Source organism: Mercenaria mercenaria, chromosome 2 (genome assembly GCF_021730395.1).
Source record: "Mercenaria mercenaria strain notata chromosome 2, MADL_Memer_1, whole genome shotgun sequence".
Lineage (NCBI taxonomy): Eukaryota > Metazoa > Mollusca > Bivalvia > Venerida > Veneridae > Mercenaria > Mercenaria mercenaria.
The window spans coordinates 53,480,257-53,502,266 of NC_069362.1; the positions used below are offsets into that span (position 1 = coordinate 53,480,257).

At 39.7% G+C, this 22,010-nt stretch overlaps 1 protein-coding gene across 4 annotated transcripts in view; it reads right to left on the reverse strand.

Moving 5' to 3' along the window:
- Positions 1-22,010, reverse strand: part of LOC123563980 (uncharacterized) — an 87,771-nt gene that overhangs the window by 39,170 nt on the left and 26,591 nt on the right. For all 4 annotated transcript variants that reach the window (XM_045357213.2, XM_045357212.2, XM_045357214.2 and 1 more), the window contains one exon: positions 924-1,075. In XM_045357213.2, the coding sequence (XP_045213148.2) occupies positions 924-1,075 (152 nt within the window). The remainder of the gene's footprint in view (positions 1-923; positions 1,076-22,010) is intronic.

Below are 22,010 nucleotides of genomic sequence, written 5' to 3' on the forward strand. Positions count from 1 at the left end.
TTTTTTTAAAAAGTTGAGTATGTAACATTCAATTTCTGTGGATTTGGCAATTCGGTAATCTTAAAAGAACAAAAAAAAAAAAAAAATACATGCTGTCATTATAACAAGAGCTGTCCGTAAGACAGTACGCTCAACTTTTCTCAGTGCTTGGCTCTGAATTAGAGCTTTGCCAGAAAAAACTTTATTAAACTTTAACCAAAAAATGTTAAAAAGGGGCATAACTCTGTAAAAATTCAATCAGAGTTATGGGGATTATTTCTCCTGGTGCAGACTTTGATAGTAAATAACTGTTTTAAGTTTCAAGTCAAAAGCTTTGATAGTAACAGAGATATTTGACTTTATCAAAAACTTTAACAACCCAATTCTAAGTTAAAAAGGGACATAACTCTGTCAAAATTCAAATCAGACTTATGGGGATTGTTTCTCCTGGTGTAGACTTTGATAGTAAATAAAATTTTAAGTTTCAAGTCAATAGCTTTGATAGTAACAGAAATATTTGACTTTATCAAAAACTTTAACCAGGCGACGCCGACGCCGGGGCGAGTGCAATAGCTCTACTTTTTCTTCGAAAAGTCGAGCTAAAATGTTTTATTTCTCACTTAATATTGATAAAATCTTGCAGTGTCAAACTTTTTGCTATTATATGTCTGTTAATAAATAGTCCTTTTACATTTTATCACATAATCTTAAAACTCTCTCTCTCTCTTTATTAAATTAACACAACTTCTCATTTTTATTTTGTTCACCCGCCTAGTTACTTTATATATAGTGGGAAGGACCAATTACTGGTGTTGCAAGTTGGGAGTAAATGTACAATTATTGATATATGATATTATAAATGTAAATAATAAGCGATAAAATATGGTTAAATAAAAGAAAAACACAAAATACTAATTTGGAAGTAAATTATTATTAAAGGTTACCTTGCCACTTCAAACACAATTGAATCACTGGCCATTTCAACAATGTCCATTGCTGACTGATGAGACTTGCTTGACACCGGATGACCATTGATACTTATAATTATATCACCTTCTTTTAGACCCGCCTCCTGGGAGTGACTGTTCTTGCGAATCTGTTAAAAAAGAAACATCTTGATATAGGTGAGCGTATTAGCCCATTTGGACCTCCTGTCATAGCTCTCCTTTCTCTTTTTCTGTAAATAAGTATGTTGTTCAAATGATTATATTAATTATGTATAAAACACTAAGGCTAAACATTATACATGGTAATTAACTACAATTAAGTAGCCATTTTCCATTGTTACACGTGATGTTTATCATGATGTTATATTGTATGCTATGCTGATGTTTTCCAATATTGTGGGACTATAAATCTTCGAAATCTTAAATATTCAACGCTGAAATGAATGAGCAATACATGTTTGAGGTACATTGTATATTTATCATCTTTCCGTGGAACATTATTTTCAACTTCTCTAAAACTCAACCAACTACTGCTTATTTTCAAATTTGCATTTTAGTGAGTCAAAAAATGGAAATTTTCCTATGCTGTATCATTCTATCTGACTACGTCAATGTTATGCATGTCATTGCAATAACTGGTCTGCATCGAATACTGGTCAAATTTGAATTTGAAAGTGATGCCTTGGTTTGTATCAAATACCTGGTGATGAAGGTAATGAACTTTCCCGAGTAAGCATCAAAAACATGGCGATGAACTGCCCGGGGTATGTATCTAAAACATGGTGATGAACCGCCCTGGGTCTGTATCCAAAACATGACGATGAACTACCCTGGGTGTGTATCAAATACATGGTGATGAACTACCCAGGGTGTGTATCAAATACATGGTGATGAACTGCCCAGGGTCAGTATCAAAAACATGGTGATGAACTACCCAGGGTCTGTATCAAATACATGGTGATGAACTGCCCAGGGTCAGTATCAAAAACATGGTGATGAACTGCCCAGGGTCAGTATCAAAAACATGGTGATGAACTGCCTAGGGTCTGTATCAAATACATGGTGATGAACTGCCCAGGGTCTGTATCAAATACATGGTGATGAACTGCTCAGGGTCTGTATCAACAACATGGTGTTGAACTACCCAGGGTCTGTATCAAATACATAGTGATGAACTGCCCAGGGTCAGTATCAACAAGACCTGTCACAAATGGTGACAAATGCCCCCGCAGCACCTTGACCTTTGACCTGGTGACCCCAAAGTCAGTAGGGTGGTGTACTCAATAAGTACTATCAGCATGTGAAGTTTGAAGGTCTTGGGTGAAGTGGTTCGCATGTAAAGTGCCTTCATGCAAAAAGTTAACGTTGGCCCCTGTGACCTTGACCTTTGACCTGGTGACCTCAAAGTCAGTAGGGTTGGTGTACTTATAAAGTACTATCAGCATGTAAAGTTTGAAGGTCCTGGGTGCAGTGGTTCGTGAGTAAAGTGCCTTCATGCAAAAAGTTAATGTTGGCCCCTGTGACCTTGACCTTTGACCTGGTGACCCCAAGGTCAGTAGGAGTGGTGTACTCAATAAGTTCTATCAGCATGTGAAGTTTGAAGATCCTTGGTGCAGTGGTTCGCCAGTAAAGTGCCTTCATGCAAAAAGTTAACGTTGGCCCCTATGACCTTGACCTTTGACCTGGTGACATCAAAGTCATTGGGGTGGTGTACTCAATAAGAACTATCAGCATGTGAAGTTTGAAGGTCCTGGGTTCAGTGGTTCGCGAGTAAAGTGCCTTCATGCAAAAAGTTAACGTTGTCCCCTGTTATCTTGACCTTTGATCTGGTGATGCCAAAGTAAGTATGGGTAGTGTACTCAATAAGTACTATCAGCAGGTGAAGTTTGAAGGTCCTGGGTGCAGTGGTTCGCGAGTAAAGTGCCTTCATGCAAAAAATTAACGTTGGCCCCTGTGACCTTGACCTTTAACCTGGTAACTCCAATGTCAGTAGAGTTGGTGTACTCAATAAGTACTATCAGCCTGTGAAGTTTGAAGGTCCTGGGTGAAGTGGTTCGCATGTAAAGTGCCTTCATGCAAAAAGTTAACTTTGGCCCCAGTGACCTTGACCTTTGACCTGGTAATCCCAAAGTCAGTAGAGTTGGTGTACTCATAAAGTACTGTCAGCATGTAAAATTTGAAGATCCTGGGTGCAGTGGTTCGCGAGTAAAATGCCTTCATGCAAAAAGTTAATGTTGGCCCCTGTGATCTTGACCTTTGTTCTGGTGACCCCAAAGTAAGTAGGAGTGGTGTACTTAATAAGTTCTATCAGCATGTGAAGTTTTAAGGTCCTGGGGGAAGTGGTTCGCGAGTAAAGTGCCTTCATGCAAAAAGTTAACGTTGGCCCCTGTGACCTTGACCTTTGACCTGGTAACCCAAGTCAGTAGGGTGGTGTACTCAATAAGTACTATCAGCACGTGAAGTTGAAGGTCCTGGGTGAGTGGTTCGCGAGTAAAGTGCCTTCATGCAAAAAGTTAACGTTGCCCCTGTGACCTTGACCTTTGACCTGGTGACCCCAAGTCAGTAGGAGTGGTGTACTCAATAAGTTACTATCAGCATGTGAAGTTTGAAGTCCTTGGTGCAGTGGTTCGCGAGTAAAGTGCCTTCATGCAAAAAGTTAACGTTGGCCCCTATGACCTTGACCTTTGACCTGGTGACTCAAAGTCATTGGGTGGTGTACTCAATAAGAACTATCAGCATGTGAAGTTTGAAGGTCCTGGGTTCAGTGGTTCGCGAGTAAAGTGCCTTCATGCAAAAAGTTAACGTTGCCCCTGTATCTTGACCTTTGATCTGGTGATGCCCAAAGTAGTATGGGTGTGTACTCAATAAGTACTATCAGCAGGTGAAGTTTGAAGGTCCTGGGTGCAAGTGGTTCGCGAGTAAAGTGCCTTCATGCAAAAATTAACGTTGGCCCCTGTGACCTTGACCTTTAGACCTGGTAACTCCAGTCAGTAGGTTGGTGTACTCAATAAGTACTATCAGCCGTGAAGTTTGAAGTCCTGGGTGAAGTGGTTCGCATGTAAAGTGCCTTCATGCAAAAAGTTAACTTGGCCCCATGTGACCTTGACCTTTGACCTGGTAATCCCAAAGTCAGTAGAGTTGGTGTACTCATAAAGTACTGTCAGCATGTAAAATTTGAAGATCCTGGGTGCAGTGGTTCGCGAGTAAAATGCCTTCATGCAAAAAGTTAATGTTGGCCCCTGTGATCTTGACCTTTGTTCTGGTGACCCCAAAGTAAGTAGGAGTGGTGTACTTAATAAGTTCTATCAGCATGTGAAGTTTTAAGGTCCTGGGGGAAGTGGTTCGCGAGTAAAATGCCTTCATGCAAAAAGTTAACGTTGGCCCCTGTGACCTTGACCTTTGACCTGGTAACCCCAAGGTCAGTAGGGGTGGTGTACTCAATAAGTACTATCAGCACGTGAAGACTGAATGTCCTGGGTGAAGTGGTTCGCGAGTAAAGTGCCTTCATGCAAAAAGGTAACGTTGATCCCTGTGACCTTGACCTTTGATCTGGTGACCCCAAAGTCAGTAGTGGTGGTGTACTCAATAAGTACTATCAGCATGTGAAATTTGAAGGTCCTGGGTGCAGTCGTTCGCGAGTAAAGTGCCTTCATGCAAAAAGTTAACTTTGGCCCCAGTGACCTTGACCTTTGACCTGGTAACCCCAAAGTCAGTAGAGTTGGTATACTCATAAAGTACTATCAGCATGTAAAGTTTGAAGATCCTGGGTGCAGTGGTTCGCGAGTAAAGTGCCTTCATGCAAAAAGTTAATGTTGGCCCCTGTGATCTTGACCTTTGATCTGGTGACCCCAAAGTACGTAGGAGTGGTGTACTTAATAAGTACTATCAGCATGTGAAGTTTGAAGGTCCTGGGTGAAGTGGTTCGCGAGTAAAGTGCCTTCATGCAAAAAGTTAACGTTGGCCCCTGTGACCTTGACCTTTGACCTGGTAACCCCACGGTCAGTAGGGGTAGTGTACTCAATAAGTACTATCAGCACGTGAAGACTGAATGTCCTGGGTGAAGTGGTTCGCGACTAAAGTGCCTTCATGCAAAAAGTTAACGTTGTCCCCTGTGACCTTGACCTTTTACCTGGTGACCCCAAAGTCAGTAGTGGTGGTGTACTCAATAAGTACTATCAACACGTGAAGTTTGAAGGTCCTGGTTGCAGTGGTTCGCGAGTAAAGTGCCTTCATGCAAAAAGTTAACGTTGTGACGAACGAACGAATGAACGAACGAACTAACTAACTAACTAACTAACTAACTATCAAAAACATGGTGATGAACTGCCCAGGGTCTGTATCAAATACATGGTGATGAACTGCCCAGGGACTGTATCAAATACGTGGTGATGAACTGCTCAGGGTCTGCATCAAAAACATGGTGTTGAACTACCCAGGGTCTGTATCAAATACATGGTGATGAACTGCCCAGGGTCAGTATCAAAAACATGGTGATGAACTACCCAGGGTCTGTATCAAATACTGAACTGTCCATTGTCAGCATCAAATACATGGTGATGAACTGTCTCGGTCTGTCTTCATCAAATACATGGTGAAGAACTGCCCAGGGTCAGTATCAAAAACATGGCGATGAACTACCCTGGGTCTGTATCAAATACATGGTGATGAACTGCCCAGAGTCAGTATCAAAAAAATGGCGATGAACTGCCCAGGGTCTTATCAAATACATGGGGATGAACTGCCCAGCGTCTGTATCAATGCCCAAGGTCTGTATCAAATACATGGTGATGAACTGTCCCGGTAGAGCATCAAATACATGGCGATGAACTGCCCAGGGTCTGTATCAAAAACACGGTGATGAGCTGCCCAAGGTCTGTATCAAATACATGGTGATAAATTGCCCAGGGCCTGTATCAAATACATGGTGATGAACTGCCCTGGGTGAGCATCAAAACATGGCGATGAACTACCCTGGGTCTGTATCAAAAACATGTTGTTGAACTGCCCAGGGTCTATATTAAAATCATGGTGATGAAATACCCAGGGTCTGTATCATATACATGGTGATGAACTGCCCAGGGTCTGTATCAAATACATGGTGATGAACTGCCCTGGGTTAGCATCAAAAACATGGCGATGAACTGCCCAGGGTCTGTATAAAACACATGGTAATTAGCTGCCCAGGGTCTGTATCAAAAACATGGTGATGAACTGCCCAGAGTCGTTATCAAACACATGGTGAAGAACTGCCCCGGGTCTGCATCAAACACATGGTGATGAACTGCCCCGGGTCTGCATCAAAACATGGTGATGAACTGCCCCGGGTCTGTATCAAAACATGGTGATAGACTGCCCCGGGTCTGCATCAAGTAAATGTAATGTACTGCCCCGGGTCTTATCAAATACATGGTGATGAACTGTCCTGGGTCTGCATCAAGTACATGGTGATGAACTGTCCTGGGTCTGCATCAAATACTCGTTACTGTACAGAAGGTGCTTAACAGACCCGGGTCAGCATAAAAAAAACATGATGATGAACTGCCAATTACATGGTGATATACTGCCCGAGCTCTGCATCAATTACATGGTGATGAACTGTCCCGGGTCTGCATCAAGTACATGGTGATGAACTGCCCTTGGTCTGCATTAAATACCCGTTGCTGTACAGAAGGTGCTTAACTGACCCGGGTCAGCATAAAACATGGTGATGAACTGCCCCGGGTGAGGATCAAATACATGATGATGAACTGCCACATACATGGTGATGTACTGCCCCAGGTCTGCATCAAATATGTGGTGATGAACTGCCCCGGGTCTGCATCAAATACATGGTGATGAACTGCCCCGGGTCTGCATCAAATACATGGTGATAAACTGTTCCAGGTCTGCAAGAAATACATGGTAATGAACTGCCCCGGGTCTGCATCGAATACATGGTGATGTTCTGAAGGTGTTGAACTACCTTGGGCCTGTACCAAATACCTGATGATGGACTACCCCGGGTTAGCATCAAATATATGATGATGTTCGGAATGTGTTGAATTGTCCCGGGTCAGCGTTACATATCTGGTGATGAACTGCCCATTGTCAGCATTAAATACATGGTGCTGAACTGTCTCGGTCTGTCTGCATCAAATACATGGTGATGAACTACCCCTGGTCAACATCAAATACCTGGTGATGAACTGTCCCGGATCAGCATCAAATACATGGTGATGAACTGTCTCGGTCTGTTTGCATCAGATACATGGTGATGAACTGCCCATTGTCAGCATCAAATACATGGTGATGAACTGTCTCGGTCTGTCTGCATCAAATACCTGGTGATGAACTGTCCCGGATCAGCATCAAATACATGGTGATGAACTGTCTCGGTCTGTCTGCATCAAATACATGGTGATGAACTGCCCCGGATCAGCATCAAATACATGGTGATGAACTGTCTCGGTCTGTCTGCATCAAATATATGGTGATGAACTGTCCATTGTCAGCATCAAATACATGGTGATGAACTGTCTCGGTCTGTCTGCATCAAATACATGGTGATGAACTGTCCATTGTCAGCATCAAATACATAGTGATGAACTGTCTCGGTCTGTCTGCATCAAATACATGGTGATGAACTGTCCATTGTCAGCATCAAATACATGGTGATGAACTGTCTCGGTCTGTCTTCATCAAATACATGGTGATGAACTGTCCATTGTCAGCATCAAATACATGGTGATGAACTGTCTCGGTCTGTCAGCATCAAATACATGGTGATGAACTGTCTCGGTCTGTCTGCATCAAATACATGGTGATGAACTGCCCATTGTCAGCATCAAATACATGGTGATGAACTGTCTCGGTCTGTCTGCATCAAATACATGGTGATGAACTGCCCCGGGTCTGCAGCAAATACCTGATGATGTATTGAAGGTGATGAATTGTCCCGGGGCAGCTGCAAAACACTGGTGAGGAACTGCCACGGGCCCCCATTAAATATATGTTGATTTACTGCCCCGGGTTGGCATAAAATATATGGTGATATACTGCCACGGGTCAGCACCAAAAGCATCGTGAAGTACTGAAGGTGTTGAACAGCCACGGTTCAGCATCAAACACATGGTGATGTACTGAAGGTGATATACTGCCACGGGTCAGCATCAAATACATGGTGATGTACTGAAGGTGATAAACAGCCCCGGGTCAGCATCAAAAACATGGTGATGTACTGAAGGTGTTGAACTGCTCCGGGTCAGCATCAAATACATGGTGATGTACTGAAGGTGATATACAGCCCCGGGTCAGCATCAAAAACATGGTTATGTTCTGAAGGTGATATACTGCCCCGGGTCAGCATAAAATACATGGTGATGTACTGAAGGTGTTGAACTGCCCCGGGTCAGCATAAAATACATGGTGATGTACTGAAGGTGTTGCACTGCCCTGGGTCAGCATCGAATACATGGTGATGTACAGAAGGTGATATACTGCCACGGGTGAGCATCAAATACATGGTGATGTACTGAAGGTGAAATACTGCCACGGGTCAGCATATATACATGGTGATGTACTGAAGGTGCTGAACTGCCATGGGTCAGCATCAAATACATGGTGATGTACTGAAGGTGATAAACAGCCCCGGGTCAGTATCAGAAACATGGTGATGTACTGAAGGTGTTGAACTGCCCCGGATCTGCATCAAAAACATGGTGATGAACTGAAGGTGAAGTATAGTCCCGGGTCAGCATAAAAAATATGGTGGTGTACTGAAGGTGTTGAACAGCCCCGGGTCAGCACCAAATACATGGTGATGTACTGAAGGTGATATACATCCCCGGGTCAGCATCAAAAACATGGTGAGTGATATACTGAAGGTGTTGAACTGCCCCGGGTCTGCATCGAAAACATGGTGACGTACTGAAGGTGATGTACAGTCCCGGGTCTGCATCAAATACATGGTGATGTACTGAATGTGATATACTGCCACGGGTCAGTATAAAATAAATGGTGATGTACTGAAGGTGTTCAACTGCCTCTGGTCAGCATAAAATACACGGTGATGTATTGAAGGTGTTGAACTGCCCCGGGTCAGCATCAAAAACATGGTGATGTACTGAACGTGATATACTGCCAAGTGTCAGCATAAAATACATGGTGATGTATTGAAGGTGTTGAACTGCCCCGGGTCAGCATCAAAAACATGGTGATGTACTGAACGTGATATACTGCCAAGTGTCAGCATAAAACACATGGTGATGTATTGAAGGTGTTGAACTGCCCCGGGTCAGCATCAAAACCATGGTGATGTACTGAACGTGATATACTGCCAAGTGTCAGCATAAAACACATGGTGATGTATTGAAGGTGTTGAACTGCCCCAAGTCAGCATAAAATATATGATGATGTACTGAAGGTGTTGAACTGCACCGGGTAAGCATCAAATACATGTTGACGTATTGAAGGTGTTGAACTGCCCCGGGTCAGCATAAAATACATGGTGATGTATTGAAGCTGTTGAACTGTCCCGGTTAAGCATCAAATACATGTTGATGTACTGCTCCGGGTCGACATCAAGTACATGGTGATGTACTGAAGGTTTTAAACAGCCCCGGGTTAGCATCAAATACCTGTTGATGTACTGCTTCGGGTCGACATCAAGTTCATGGTGATGTACTGCCCCGGGTCAGCATAAAATACATGTTGATGTACTGAAGGTGCTGAACTGCCCCGGGTCAGCATCAAATACATATTGATGTACTGCTCCGGGTCGGCATCAAATACATGTTGATGTACTGTCCCAGGTCTGTATCAAATACATGGTGATGTACTTCACGGGTCGGCATCAAATACATGGTGATGTACTGCCCGTGTCAGCATCAAATACATGGTGATGTACTGCCCGGGTCGGCACAAAATACATGGTGATGTACTGCCCGGGTCAGCATCAAATACATGGTGATGTACTGCTCCGGGTCGGCATCAAATACATGTTGATGTTCTGCCCCGGGTCTGTATCAAATACATGGTGATGTACTTCACCAGGTCGGCATCAAATACATGTTAATGTACTGCCCCGGGTCGGCATCAAATACATTGCGATGTACTTCACCGGGTCGGCATCAAATACATAGTGATGTACTGCCCGGGTCGGCACAAAATACATGGTGATGTACTGCCCGGGTCAGCATCAAATACATGGTGATGTACTGCTCCGGGTCGGCATCAAATACATGTTGATGTTCTGCCCCGGGTCTGTATCAAATACATGGTGATGTACTTCACCAGGTCGGCATCAAATACATGTTAATGTACTGCCCCGGGTCGGCATCAAATACATTGCGATGTACTTCACCGGGTCGGCATCAAATACATTGCGATGTACTGCCCGGGTCGGCATCAAATACATAGTGATGTACTGACCGTGTCAGCATCAAATACATGGTGATGTACTGCCCGGGTCGGCATAAAATACATGGTGATGTACTGCCCGGGTCAGCATCAAATACATGGTGATGTACTGCCCCGGGTCGGCATCAAATACATGTTGATGTACTGCCCCGTGCCGGCATCAAATACATGGTGACGTACTTCACCGGGTCGGCATCAAATACATGGTGATGTACTGACCGTGTCAGCATCAAATACATGGTGGTGTACTGCCCGGGTCGGCATCAAATACATGGTGATGTACTGCCCGGGTCAGCATCAAATACATGGTGATGTACTGCCCCGGGTCGGCATCAAATACATGGTGATGTACTGCCCCGGGTCAGCATCAAATACATGTTGATGTACTGCCCGGGTCGGTGTCAAATACATGGTGATGTACTGCCCGGGTCGGCATAAAATACATGGTGATGTACTGCCCGGGTCAGCATCAAATACATGGTGATGTACTGCCCGTGTCGGCATAAAATACATGGTGATGTACTGCCCGGGTCGGCATAAAATACATGGTGATGTACTGCCCGGGTCAGCATCAAATACATGGTGATGTACTGCCCCGGGTCGGCATCAAATACATGGTGATGTACTGCCCCGGGTCAGCATCAAATACATGTTGATGTACTGCCCGGGTCGGTGTCAAATACATGGTGATGTACTGCCCGTGTCGGCATAAAATACATGGTGATGTACTGCCCGGTTCAGCATCAAATACATGGTGATGTACTGCCCCGGGTCAGCATAAAATACATGGTGATGTATTGAGGGTGCTGAACTGCCCCGGGTCAGCATCAAATACATTGTGATGTACTTAAGGTGTCGAACTGCCACAGGTCAGCATCAAATACATATTGATGTACCGCCCCGGGTCTGTAGCAAATACATGATGATGTACTGCCCTGGGTCGGCATCAAGTACACTGTGATGTACTGCCCCGGGTCGGCATCAAATACATGTTGATGTACTGTCCCGGGTCGGCATCAAATACATGGTGATGTACTGCCCCGGGTCTGTATCAAATACATGATGATGTACTGCCCTGGGTCGGCACCAAATACATTGTGATGTACTGCCCCGGGTCGGCATCAAATACATTGTGATGTACTGCCCCGGGTCGGCATCAAATACATGTTGATGTACTGCCCCGGGTCAGCATAAAATACATTGTGATGTACTTAAGGTGTCGAACTGCCCCAGGTCAGCATCAAATACATATTGATGTACTGCCCCGGGTCTGTATCAAATACATGATGATGTACTGCCCTGGGTCGGCATCAAATACATTGTGATGTACTGCCCCGGGTCGGCATCAAATACATGGTGATGTACTGCTCCGGGTCGGCATCAAATACATGTTGATGTACTGCCCCGGGTCGGCATCAAATACATGTTGATGTACTGCCCCGGGTCGGCATCAATTGCATTGTGATGTACTGCCCCGGGTCGGTATCAAATACATGATGATGTACTGCTCTGGGTCGGCATCAAATACATTGTGATGTACTGCCCCGGGTCGGCATCAAATACATGGTGATGTACTGCCCCGGGTCGGCATCAAATACATGGTGATGTACTGCCCCGGGTCGGCATCAAATACATTGTGATGTACTGCCCCGGGTCGGCATCAAATACACGGTCATGTACTGCCCCGGATCGGCATAAGAGTTACAACTGTATGTCTTCATTTTTATATTTAAACTGATGGGCATATTAGAATGACAAAAATATTGTTTTAAAACATATTTAGATGTACTTTCTGTAAAAAAAACCCAAAGGTAACAACTCACTTCATACAGAATTTGCTCACAACATAATTTAGTAGATTTAAAGGTAAACGTAGATAAAGTTTGTGAAAATTGTCCACTAATAATAATGTGACTGAATTTTAAAATGTTGTCCCAGACATGCAACTGGAGTCATAAGAAATATCACGAATTTCTATACTTTCATTTTTTCTATAACTGAATTACGCTTAATTGAAAAAAAAACAAGAGCTGTCCGTAAGACAGCCAACGCTCGACTATTCGAATTGTTGTCCCAGAAGCAGGAATATTACCATAAATGTTGAATTATCTATAGAGATTCAATCCAGTATCTGCATTAGTTTTGGAGATAGTATAACTTGCATGCAAAACTTTGACCAAGATTTTCTTAGTCCAAAAGGGACATAATTTGGCCAAAATGCATGTCAGACTGAGAGTAATGGACTTGATGCTGTCACCTAGTTGTATAACCCTTAAAGACATATGTGAAGTTTCAATTCAATATTTGCATTAGTTTTGGAGACAGTAACTTGCATGCAAAACTTTAACCAGAATTTTCCAAGTCCAAAAGGGGGCATAATTAGGCAAAATACATGTCAGAGTTATGGGACTTACCCCAGTGAGGTTGGTAATTGATTTGATAAAAGAAAAAATAAGTTTCAAAGCTATATGCCTTTAAGTAATAGCTATATATGTACCTGCACGCAAAACTCTCACCAGGATTTTCTAAGTCCAAAAGGGGGCATAATTTGGTCAAAATGCATGTCAGAGTTACGGGACTTGACCCAGTGAGGTTTGTCATTGACCTAGAAATAGAAAAAAGTTTCAAAGCTATATGTCTTTCAGTAATAGCTATCTGTACTTGCATGCAAAACTTTAATCAAAGTGTGACGCCGGCCAGGGTGAGTAAAATAGCTAGACTGTTCTTTGATCTGTACTTGTACGCAAAACTTTAACCAGGATTTTCTAAGTTCAAAAGGGGGCATAATTTGACCAAAATGCATGTCAGAGTTATGGTAATTGACTTAGAAATACGAAAAGTAAGTTTCAAAGCTATATGCCTTCAAGAAATAGTTATCTGTACTTGCATGCAAAACTTTAATCAAATTGTGACGCCGGCCAGGGTGAGTAGAATAGCTAGACTATTCTTTGAATAGTCCAGCTAAAAACGTGTGCTCATATTTTGCTTCTTGAATGTATAATGTTAAATCACAAATGTTTAGAGTTAGGTATGTTATGCTTTCAAACATACTGTATATCTATGTTAAATATTTATATTGAACTGTGTCTTGGTCGTATTTGTATGTATGTTTGTGAATGGTCAAATGCATTATTAGGCCTTACCAAATTAATTTGTTGTTCATCGGATCTGCCGCACCTATCGTTTTTGAAATGTAAAAAAAAAATATTTGCTTTTTGTTGTTGTTTTTTTTTTTTGCATGCACTCGCACCCTCGAAAAAAGGCATACAGACACTAAATAGCCTGAGCAACTATGAAAAAATGGTAGTCGCATAATGGCGGATTCAAATAGTTCTCAGTTTTTTTTGCTGTAAGAAGGATTTTTCCTTGAAATCATTGCTATATATTGGTTGAAATAATATTGCATGCCTATACTTGACATACTGGTAGCATTTGCATGTTGAAAAAAGACTCCAAACTGATTTAACATGTGAAATTTATTCATACACCCCTACCCTAAATTGTGATTGTCATTTCAGTGTAAACATTACGGTGTGTCCGTTTGACAAGAAATATTTTTCTTGCATCAAACATGACATGATATTTTTACAGTATAAATGTTGCTCTACAAGAAAATGTAAGTTAAAGAAATTTAAAATGGGTCTAGGTGTGTATTGCAGCATTGTGAAAACTTGTCATTTTATATAGAATATATAGTGGTGGCTATTTAGTGTGTTATAACCAAAATACAAGTTAAAATTTGGTGGTACGCAACATTTTTGGACGGTACGGCGTGGGTTTTAGACATACCAAAAATGGTGTCTGTTCCGCAAGTTTTGAGGTCACACACGCCTAAATAGTATTCCCTATATATTCTATATAAAACTGACATTTTTAAAGAGCTACCAAACATAGCTAAACCCATTTCAGAAAACAAATCCTTACCTCATTTAAAGAGTTATGATAAAACTGACATAAAATTAAGAAAAAAGTAGGGGTCATGCATTTTCTTAGAGAGATTTATCTTGTCACATTTGCTTACTGTAAAATCAGATCAAAATTACACTGCTTTGACCTGGAAGTACTACTCACTTCACCAAATACAACCTCCCCTCCCATTTTTTCTACCGCAATGTCAAAAATACATTCACAATGAAATTTAAACAGAAACTGGCATTTATTTAGACCTCTGTGGCCATACCAAGTAAAAAATTAGTGTTCAAAAACCTGTCCGCCATTATGCGACAATAGATGACTGCCACGCTGGTTCCTCCTTGATAGTTAAACTTGTACTAAATTACTAGTTTTTCAAGCCAGATTTTGCTTGTTGTGTGAAATGTGGTCAAAGTTACAGACTGCACAACTACAATAACATTTGTTCAAACATTTGAGTGCCTAATAGTTTGGAACAGTATACTTGAGAGGTCAAATCTGTGGAAATATGAAGGAAACATAAGCAAATGCACAATTAATTTACCTTTTAATATGACATAAATTTGGCTTCAGGAAATCAAAGAATCCATGAGAAATATCCTGGGAATGACAATAGTTGAAGAGCATTGACTGTGTGTTATCACTAGATGGAAGTATTTTAATCCAAACTTTTGTTTAAGGTCGTGCCATTGTTTTTCACATTTATGCCAGTCACATTAAGTCCTCTCCAATATTTAAGGTTCCACCATTGTATTTTACATTAATTCTAGTCACATTAAACCTGATGTATTGTGCAGGTAAGGTTACAGCATAAGACAAATAAATTAACATTTTTTCTAGCCTCTAGCCACACACTTTTTATGCTTTAAAGTTATTGTATTTTACATTTCAATAGATAGTTTAGTGATGATTTAAGGTATTTGTACTTTACATATATTCTGGTCATAATAACTCCCATCTTTATGTAAGTTACAACATTGTATTTTAAATAACTAAAGTTAGACAATTTAAGTCCCTTGAATTGTTCTAATCACATTTTATAATCATTTTTTGTAATACCGTGAAGGTCATGTATTCTCCCATTTCTTCTTCTGGGCTTTTCTTTATATCTTATTTTCTAGTGGATTGAACAGTTTGTCTCAAGTTTTGCTGTCAAATGTTTTCCAATATTCGACAAGCAGAGGTTTTCAGTTGACGGGACAGCATCGGGATATAAGCCCACTGAATACTGTAATTATACTTGCCTGCAGTATTTACCAGCATATGTATACGAACATCACAGTGTTTTATATGTGTTAACAGGTAATCAATAAACGTATGTCAAGAAAGCCGTTCATATGTTAATAATTCGAGAAACATCTGTATTTTTACACATTTCAATACTCGTAAAACAGGCCACGAGAGTACGCTAGGGGACCTCGTTCGCATGCAAATGTTGTAGGGATAATACGCGTTTTTTTGCGTGTGTATTAACGTCTGCAGAAGCCCGCGGGAATGTTTCTGATCGAGACCGAAAGAAATTTTCTAATTGTTTGTCGGTAATTCTATGCAGAATAGTCTCCCGAGATATCTTCGCGTTTATTACTCCTTTAACGGAAACCAGTGCCTCGAATATAACAAATATATTTTCACACCTAGCAGACTATTTATATCCGTGTGACAATTACAAAATATCGTAGATACGTACAGATGAGTAAAAAACACGTGCGTATATGTCAAAAGAGGGCCATGATGGCCCTATACCGCTCACCTGACTCAAATGGGTACATCATTTTTTGGTACAGGACCTGTTCACAATGCTTTATTCCAATTATCTTAGCTTTATGAGGTTTTAGACAGGAAGACAAGAGACCACATAGGTGGGACCAATATGACCCCAGGCCCACGGACAAGATCTGAACAAACTTGGTAAAGGCCCACTGCACAATGTTTCAGACTTGGTAGTGACCCACTACACAATGTTTCAGGTTAAAGGTCAGTAATTCAGATCCTTCTTTGTTTCATATAGAAAACGACAACTTCAGGTCGTCTATACGTATCTTTAGAGAACATCACTTTTTTCTACACCTATTTTTCATGAAAGTTCTATCACAAATTAACGAAAAAATGAAAAGAAAATAGGGGGTTATGTAGTTCCTAATGAAATGCCAGTCAGTTGTGGTCTGCTACCCTAAAAATGGCGCATATTAGCTCTCGTCCGCGCAATAAACACCTACTTCCGGTTTCGATCTGCAAAACTTGCCATGTGGGGTGTACGAACATGAAAACCGTCTGATTTCATTCAGAATGTATTCTAGTATTGAAAAATGGTGATTAAACCACTCGTTCTACATGAATTTGTTAAAAAAAATTGGGAAAATTAGGATCTATTTATTATGGACTTCTTTCTTCTACACCAAGGAAGCACATTTTCGACCGAATTACTGACCTTATTCCTATAATGAAAAGCCAAATATCTAAGCTCCAGGGCTCGACGGTTTAGACACGAAGATTTTTAACAAGTCTTTTCCTATACAAGTCTGTGTTAAACAAGTGAACAACTGGGCGGGGACAATTTTGACCCTATGGGCTTAATTTGAACAAACTTGGCAGAGGACTACTACACACTGACACAAACCAAATATCTAAGTTCTGGGCCTTGCGGTTTTAGAGATCTTGGTAGAGGTAGAAAATGCTACAGGCCAAATATTTAAGCTTTATGTCTTACTGTTTTAAAGCAAAAGATTTTAAAAGTTTATATATAGAAGTCTATGTAAAACAAATGCCAATTTTGACCCCAGGGAAATGAGGGCCACTAGACAATACTACAAGCCAGATATCTAAGCTCTTGGCCTTGCCGCTTTAGAGAATAACATTGTTAAAGCTTTTCATTTTGGCTGCAGTAGCAATCAGAATTCTGCACGGAATGAAATTCTTTGAACAACTTTGGTAGATAACCACGCAGGGAATATCCAGGTCAAGTTTGATCAACTTCCACCAAACGGTTTTAGAGGATATGTCGTTTAAAGAAAAGTGACGGACGGTGAACAAACGGTGAGTGATCACAGTAGCTAACACTGCTCAGGTGAGCTAAATCATGTATGAAGAATACGGCTGTGTAACGTATGAAATGTGGTTTAATAAAGCGTAAGTATTTCATGTAGTTTGTTGATAGATAGAGGACATCGTTTTTTCTTTGGGGAGTGGGGAGGGGATGCTTACAGTTACGTTACGTTTGACATCACATGTCAATACCATACCCCAGTCATAGTGTGACGCTTTGGCCTCCCCATTGGGATAAGAGTCCCGAGTATCGGTGCTTTACACCCCGGCACGCCAAAGAACCATGGAAGGTCCTGGAATTGGAGCGTCTTCTGTATCTTGCACTATCTTCCCAGTAACATTACTAACAGTCTTCTAGAGGAGTCGCCCATTTGGGTTACCGGTGGCGAGTATAAATAAACTTATATACAAACAAACAAACGTGGCATCCAAAACATAACAGTATGACCGGGACCGGACGCGCTATGTTTACGTTCTGTTACATTTTTGCTACGTTAAACTACGTTGTACAACGTTCTCGCCACGTTGTTGCCACGTTTTAGTACGTAGTTGGAAAACGGCAGCGAATTATGAACATGTCACGTTTTGTCACATTTGATAACGTTTCAGCCACGTTGTTCTTTGTTGGCTGACGTTGTTGCCACGTTTCCAAACGTAGCTATACGTGGCGGCCAAAATATGATACTAAGAAAGTGTAATTACTGGTTAAATTACATTTTTTTTATCATCAGCATTATAAAGGCACACATTTAGAACATGGCAGATAGTTGGACAGTTTGTGAGAAGCATACAAACATGAAACTGAAAGATTGGACAAAGAAAAAGAAAAAAGCACATAATGAAAATCTGTTAACAATCAAGGTATGAATAACGATTTGTAAGATCAGAAATAATGTCATAAGTGAATGTTTCCAGGTATATAGCAGCAACAAAACATATAACTACTCTGTTTCTATGGCAACTATACAAATGCAGTCTGCTGCTTGAATGCGATCCAGCATAAAATACGGTAACATGTATTAATCAAGTAGCGTATTGATATAAGTGTTTAGGACTTCATTATAGCCAGTATTTCCACGAATTAAAACACTTTTTAGCCTTTGTCTCCATGAATTAGGACATATTTTTTTTCATTATATTCAATATCTCCAGAGTTAGGACATTTTTTCTATTATAGCCAATGTCTCCGAGAACTAGGACATTTTAGCTCGACTATTCGAAGAATATGGAGAGCTATACTACTCACCGCTGCGTCGGCGTCGGCAATTTTTTTTTTATGAAATGGTATCAAAGATATTTACTTCAGACTTTGAACACTTGTTTATTATAACAGTATCTACTTGTAGGCAATAGTACATAACTCTGTCAAGTATTTTGGCTGAATTATGGCCCTTTTTGGACAGATTTCGTACAAGTCCATGTTTTGTAAAAACTATTTGACATGTGGCTTTGAAATTTTGAACACTTGTTTATTATATTAGTCTCTACCTGTAACAAAAGTACATAACTCTGTCAAGTATTTTGACTGAATTATGGCCCTTTTTGGACTTGGAAATTGATTAAGTTTTCGTACAAGTACATGCTTTGTCAAAAATATTTGACATGTGGCTTTGAAACTTTGAACACTTGCTTATCATCATGATTTTCATCTTAAGGCAAGAGTACATAACTCTGTAAAGTATTTTGGCTGAATTATGGCCCTTTTTGGACTTTGAAATCAATTAAATTTTTCATACCAATTCATATTTTGCCAGACCTTTTTGTCAAAATTATGGCTTTGAAACTTTGACCACTTGTTTACCATCATAGTTTACATATGTAGGCAAGACTAGATAACTAGGACAAGGACTGTAACTCAGTTATGGCCCTTTTCGACAAATTAGTTAAGTTTCGCATACCATTCCATATTTTGTCTAAACTGTTCGATATATGGCTTTGAAACTTTGAACATGCTTACCATCATGTTCACACATTGTCATATAGTGCAAGACTTATCCAAATCCACAAACACAGGTACAGTGTTTGTCTTATCTATTTTTTCTCTTTTGTCTGAAAAGCTCTGGTAATATTTTGACCCCATACTTCCATCAATTCTTCGAATAGTCGAGCACGCTTTCAACAGACAACTCTTGTTTCATTATAGCTAACATCTCCTTAAATGGGGACATGTTTTGATAACAACCAATATCTGCATGAATTAGGACATTTTATCACTATAGCCAATATCTCCACAAACTGGAATATTTTTCCATTATATTTAATATCTCCACGAATTTGGATTTTTTTTACATATATATATTTTTTCATGCTAACCAATACTCCTTCGAATCAGGATATCTACAGATGACTTCTATAGTTATTTTTGGCAGTTTTTTTTTTAATCAAGATAAGGGCAAAGCAGGAAGGAAGTTTACTAGTAAGTCAATTTAAGAAATGGCCCACTAACATGTCACCAAATTTCAAATTCAATTTAGATGTCGTTAGGAGCCGACCATTGATCTCCGAGTAGTGGTCAGAGACCACCAATTCAAAAAAGTACAGGGAACTTACTGGGAATGAGGTAAGTGTATACCTGAGAATAAGGTAGCGTCTGTGCGTTCTGATTGGTCAGTCATGTAAACATACTCAAGAAGTGAATATTTTTTTTCAAAATGGAATATTTTTACTGCATTTACATTTTGACAAAATTTGCTACATTTTATGTGTATTGAAAAAAAGTTTCATCAAACGAATTTCTCCCGCCATGACAACGATGTAAACAGGGGGTCATCTCATTCACACGAAAGGTTTATTCTAATAAATTAAAATATTTAATTATCTAGCATATAATTGCCTTACTGACATTGTGGGTAATTCGGAACATTTGGGTATTTTTCCTTCTTTGTAAAATCCTTTTTCATTGGCGTCAGAAGTTTGTTATATTTATACTGATTGGTCCAATAAAGTTGTTTTGTTAAGGCCCGGCCTCTGTTTGTTTTTCATAGTATTTGTCATTGTTGTAAGTGAATTTGACAGAATCACACGTTTTTTCAATTAATTTTTTCCCACCCACCCACCGCCAAATTTTCAGTTTTGTTTTTAAAATTTACTTTTTTATCATGTTGTGAAGTTGAATAATTCATAACTTACATTGTGATGTCTTTTTGTAATTTGTTTATTGAGTAAGTGCCGTATTAATACTTTGTTGAGTAAGTTATTTCCTGAGAAATATTGTTTATACAATATTATGTTGATTATGTATGTCCTTCATATTGTGTCAGTTAATAAGATATGGCGGTTAAGTGGATATTCATAATAATATCAGTGCTGATCATAAGTTTTGTTCTATTATATTTCCTTACATAACGTGTGATCATTGATTTATGGCATTAAATTTATAATTATTATCTAGTAAGTGTTTTTCTTATTCTCAATGAAAGGGGAGATAATTATTATGTAAAATAAAGTATCACTATTCATATGTTTTTCGTCTGATATTTTGGTGGAACTAAGATAGTTCTTGAAAAAAATGTGATTGGATATACATGTTTCAATTTATGGAAGGCCGCACGCGCCATAATGTTATAATGGAAGTCTACGGGAAAACAATTGGTGTTCTCTAACCTAGTATGTTTTTTATGAGGGGTATGGAGAGGGAGGGATAGGTGGAAGGGGCGGGGTGGGGGTGCTGGAATTTTAGTTAAAGCCAGTCTAATACTATTTTTGTTTTGTAAGATAACTGGAATTGTTTTTAGAACTTGAAGCTCAGACAGTTTTTTTATATTTTCAAAGTTAAACCGAAAGATTTTTTCCAAAACATTTATTTCTTACACTTCTGTTTATAAAAAAACACATACATATTTTCCTTTATCTCATATTCTATTAAAAACGAGCATTGTATAAACATAAATGCCAAGCATATGTCTATTATTCGTCATATAGGACGCGGTCGAGAACCAGTATTTATGTTTGGGAAGAAAAAAAATCAGAATGTTTTGGCCAAGTATACCTCAAATGTTGAAATCTGAAGTAATCTAACAGTTTCACTATCTTAATTAAAAACAATTAACCAAAATAATAGCTTTAAATATTGATCGTATAATAAAATAAGCGAAATGGTGTTTGACATACTGAATGATGAAATAATCGAAATGGTAGGTGTTGTCTTGTATAATAAAATAAACGGAATGATAAGTTTAAATTTTGATCATGCGCTGTCGTATCGTATAATGAAATAAGAAAATTGGTAGGTTTAAATTTTGACCATGAACTGTCATATTACGCAATAAATTAGGCGAATTGGTTTTAAATTTTGACCATGCACTGTCAAATTTTGTATATTGAAATAAGCGAAAACAGGGATTAAAATTTTGACCATGCACTGTCATATTGTATAATGAAATAAGCGAAAACACGGGTTAAAATTTTGACCATGTACTGTCATATTGTATCATGAAATAAGCGAAAACACGGGTTAAAATTTTGACCATGTATTGTCATATTGTATAATGAAATAAGCGAAAACAGGGGTTAAAATTTTGAGCATGTACTGTCTGTCATATTGTATAATAAAATAAGCGAAATAGTAGGTTTAAATCACGGTAGGTTTAAGTTTTGACCATGCACTGTCATTTTGTATAATAAAATAAACGAAAACACGGGTTAAAATTTTGACCATGCACTGTCATATTGTATAATGAAATAAGCGAAAACACGGGTTAAAATTTTGACCATGTACTGTCATACTGTATAATA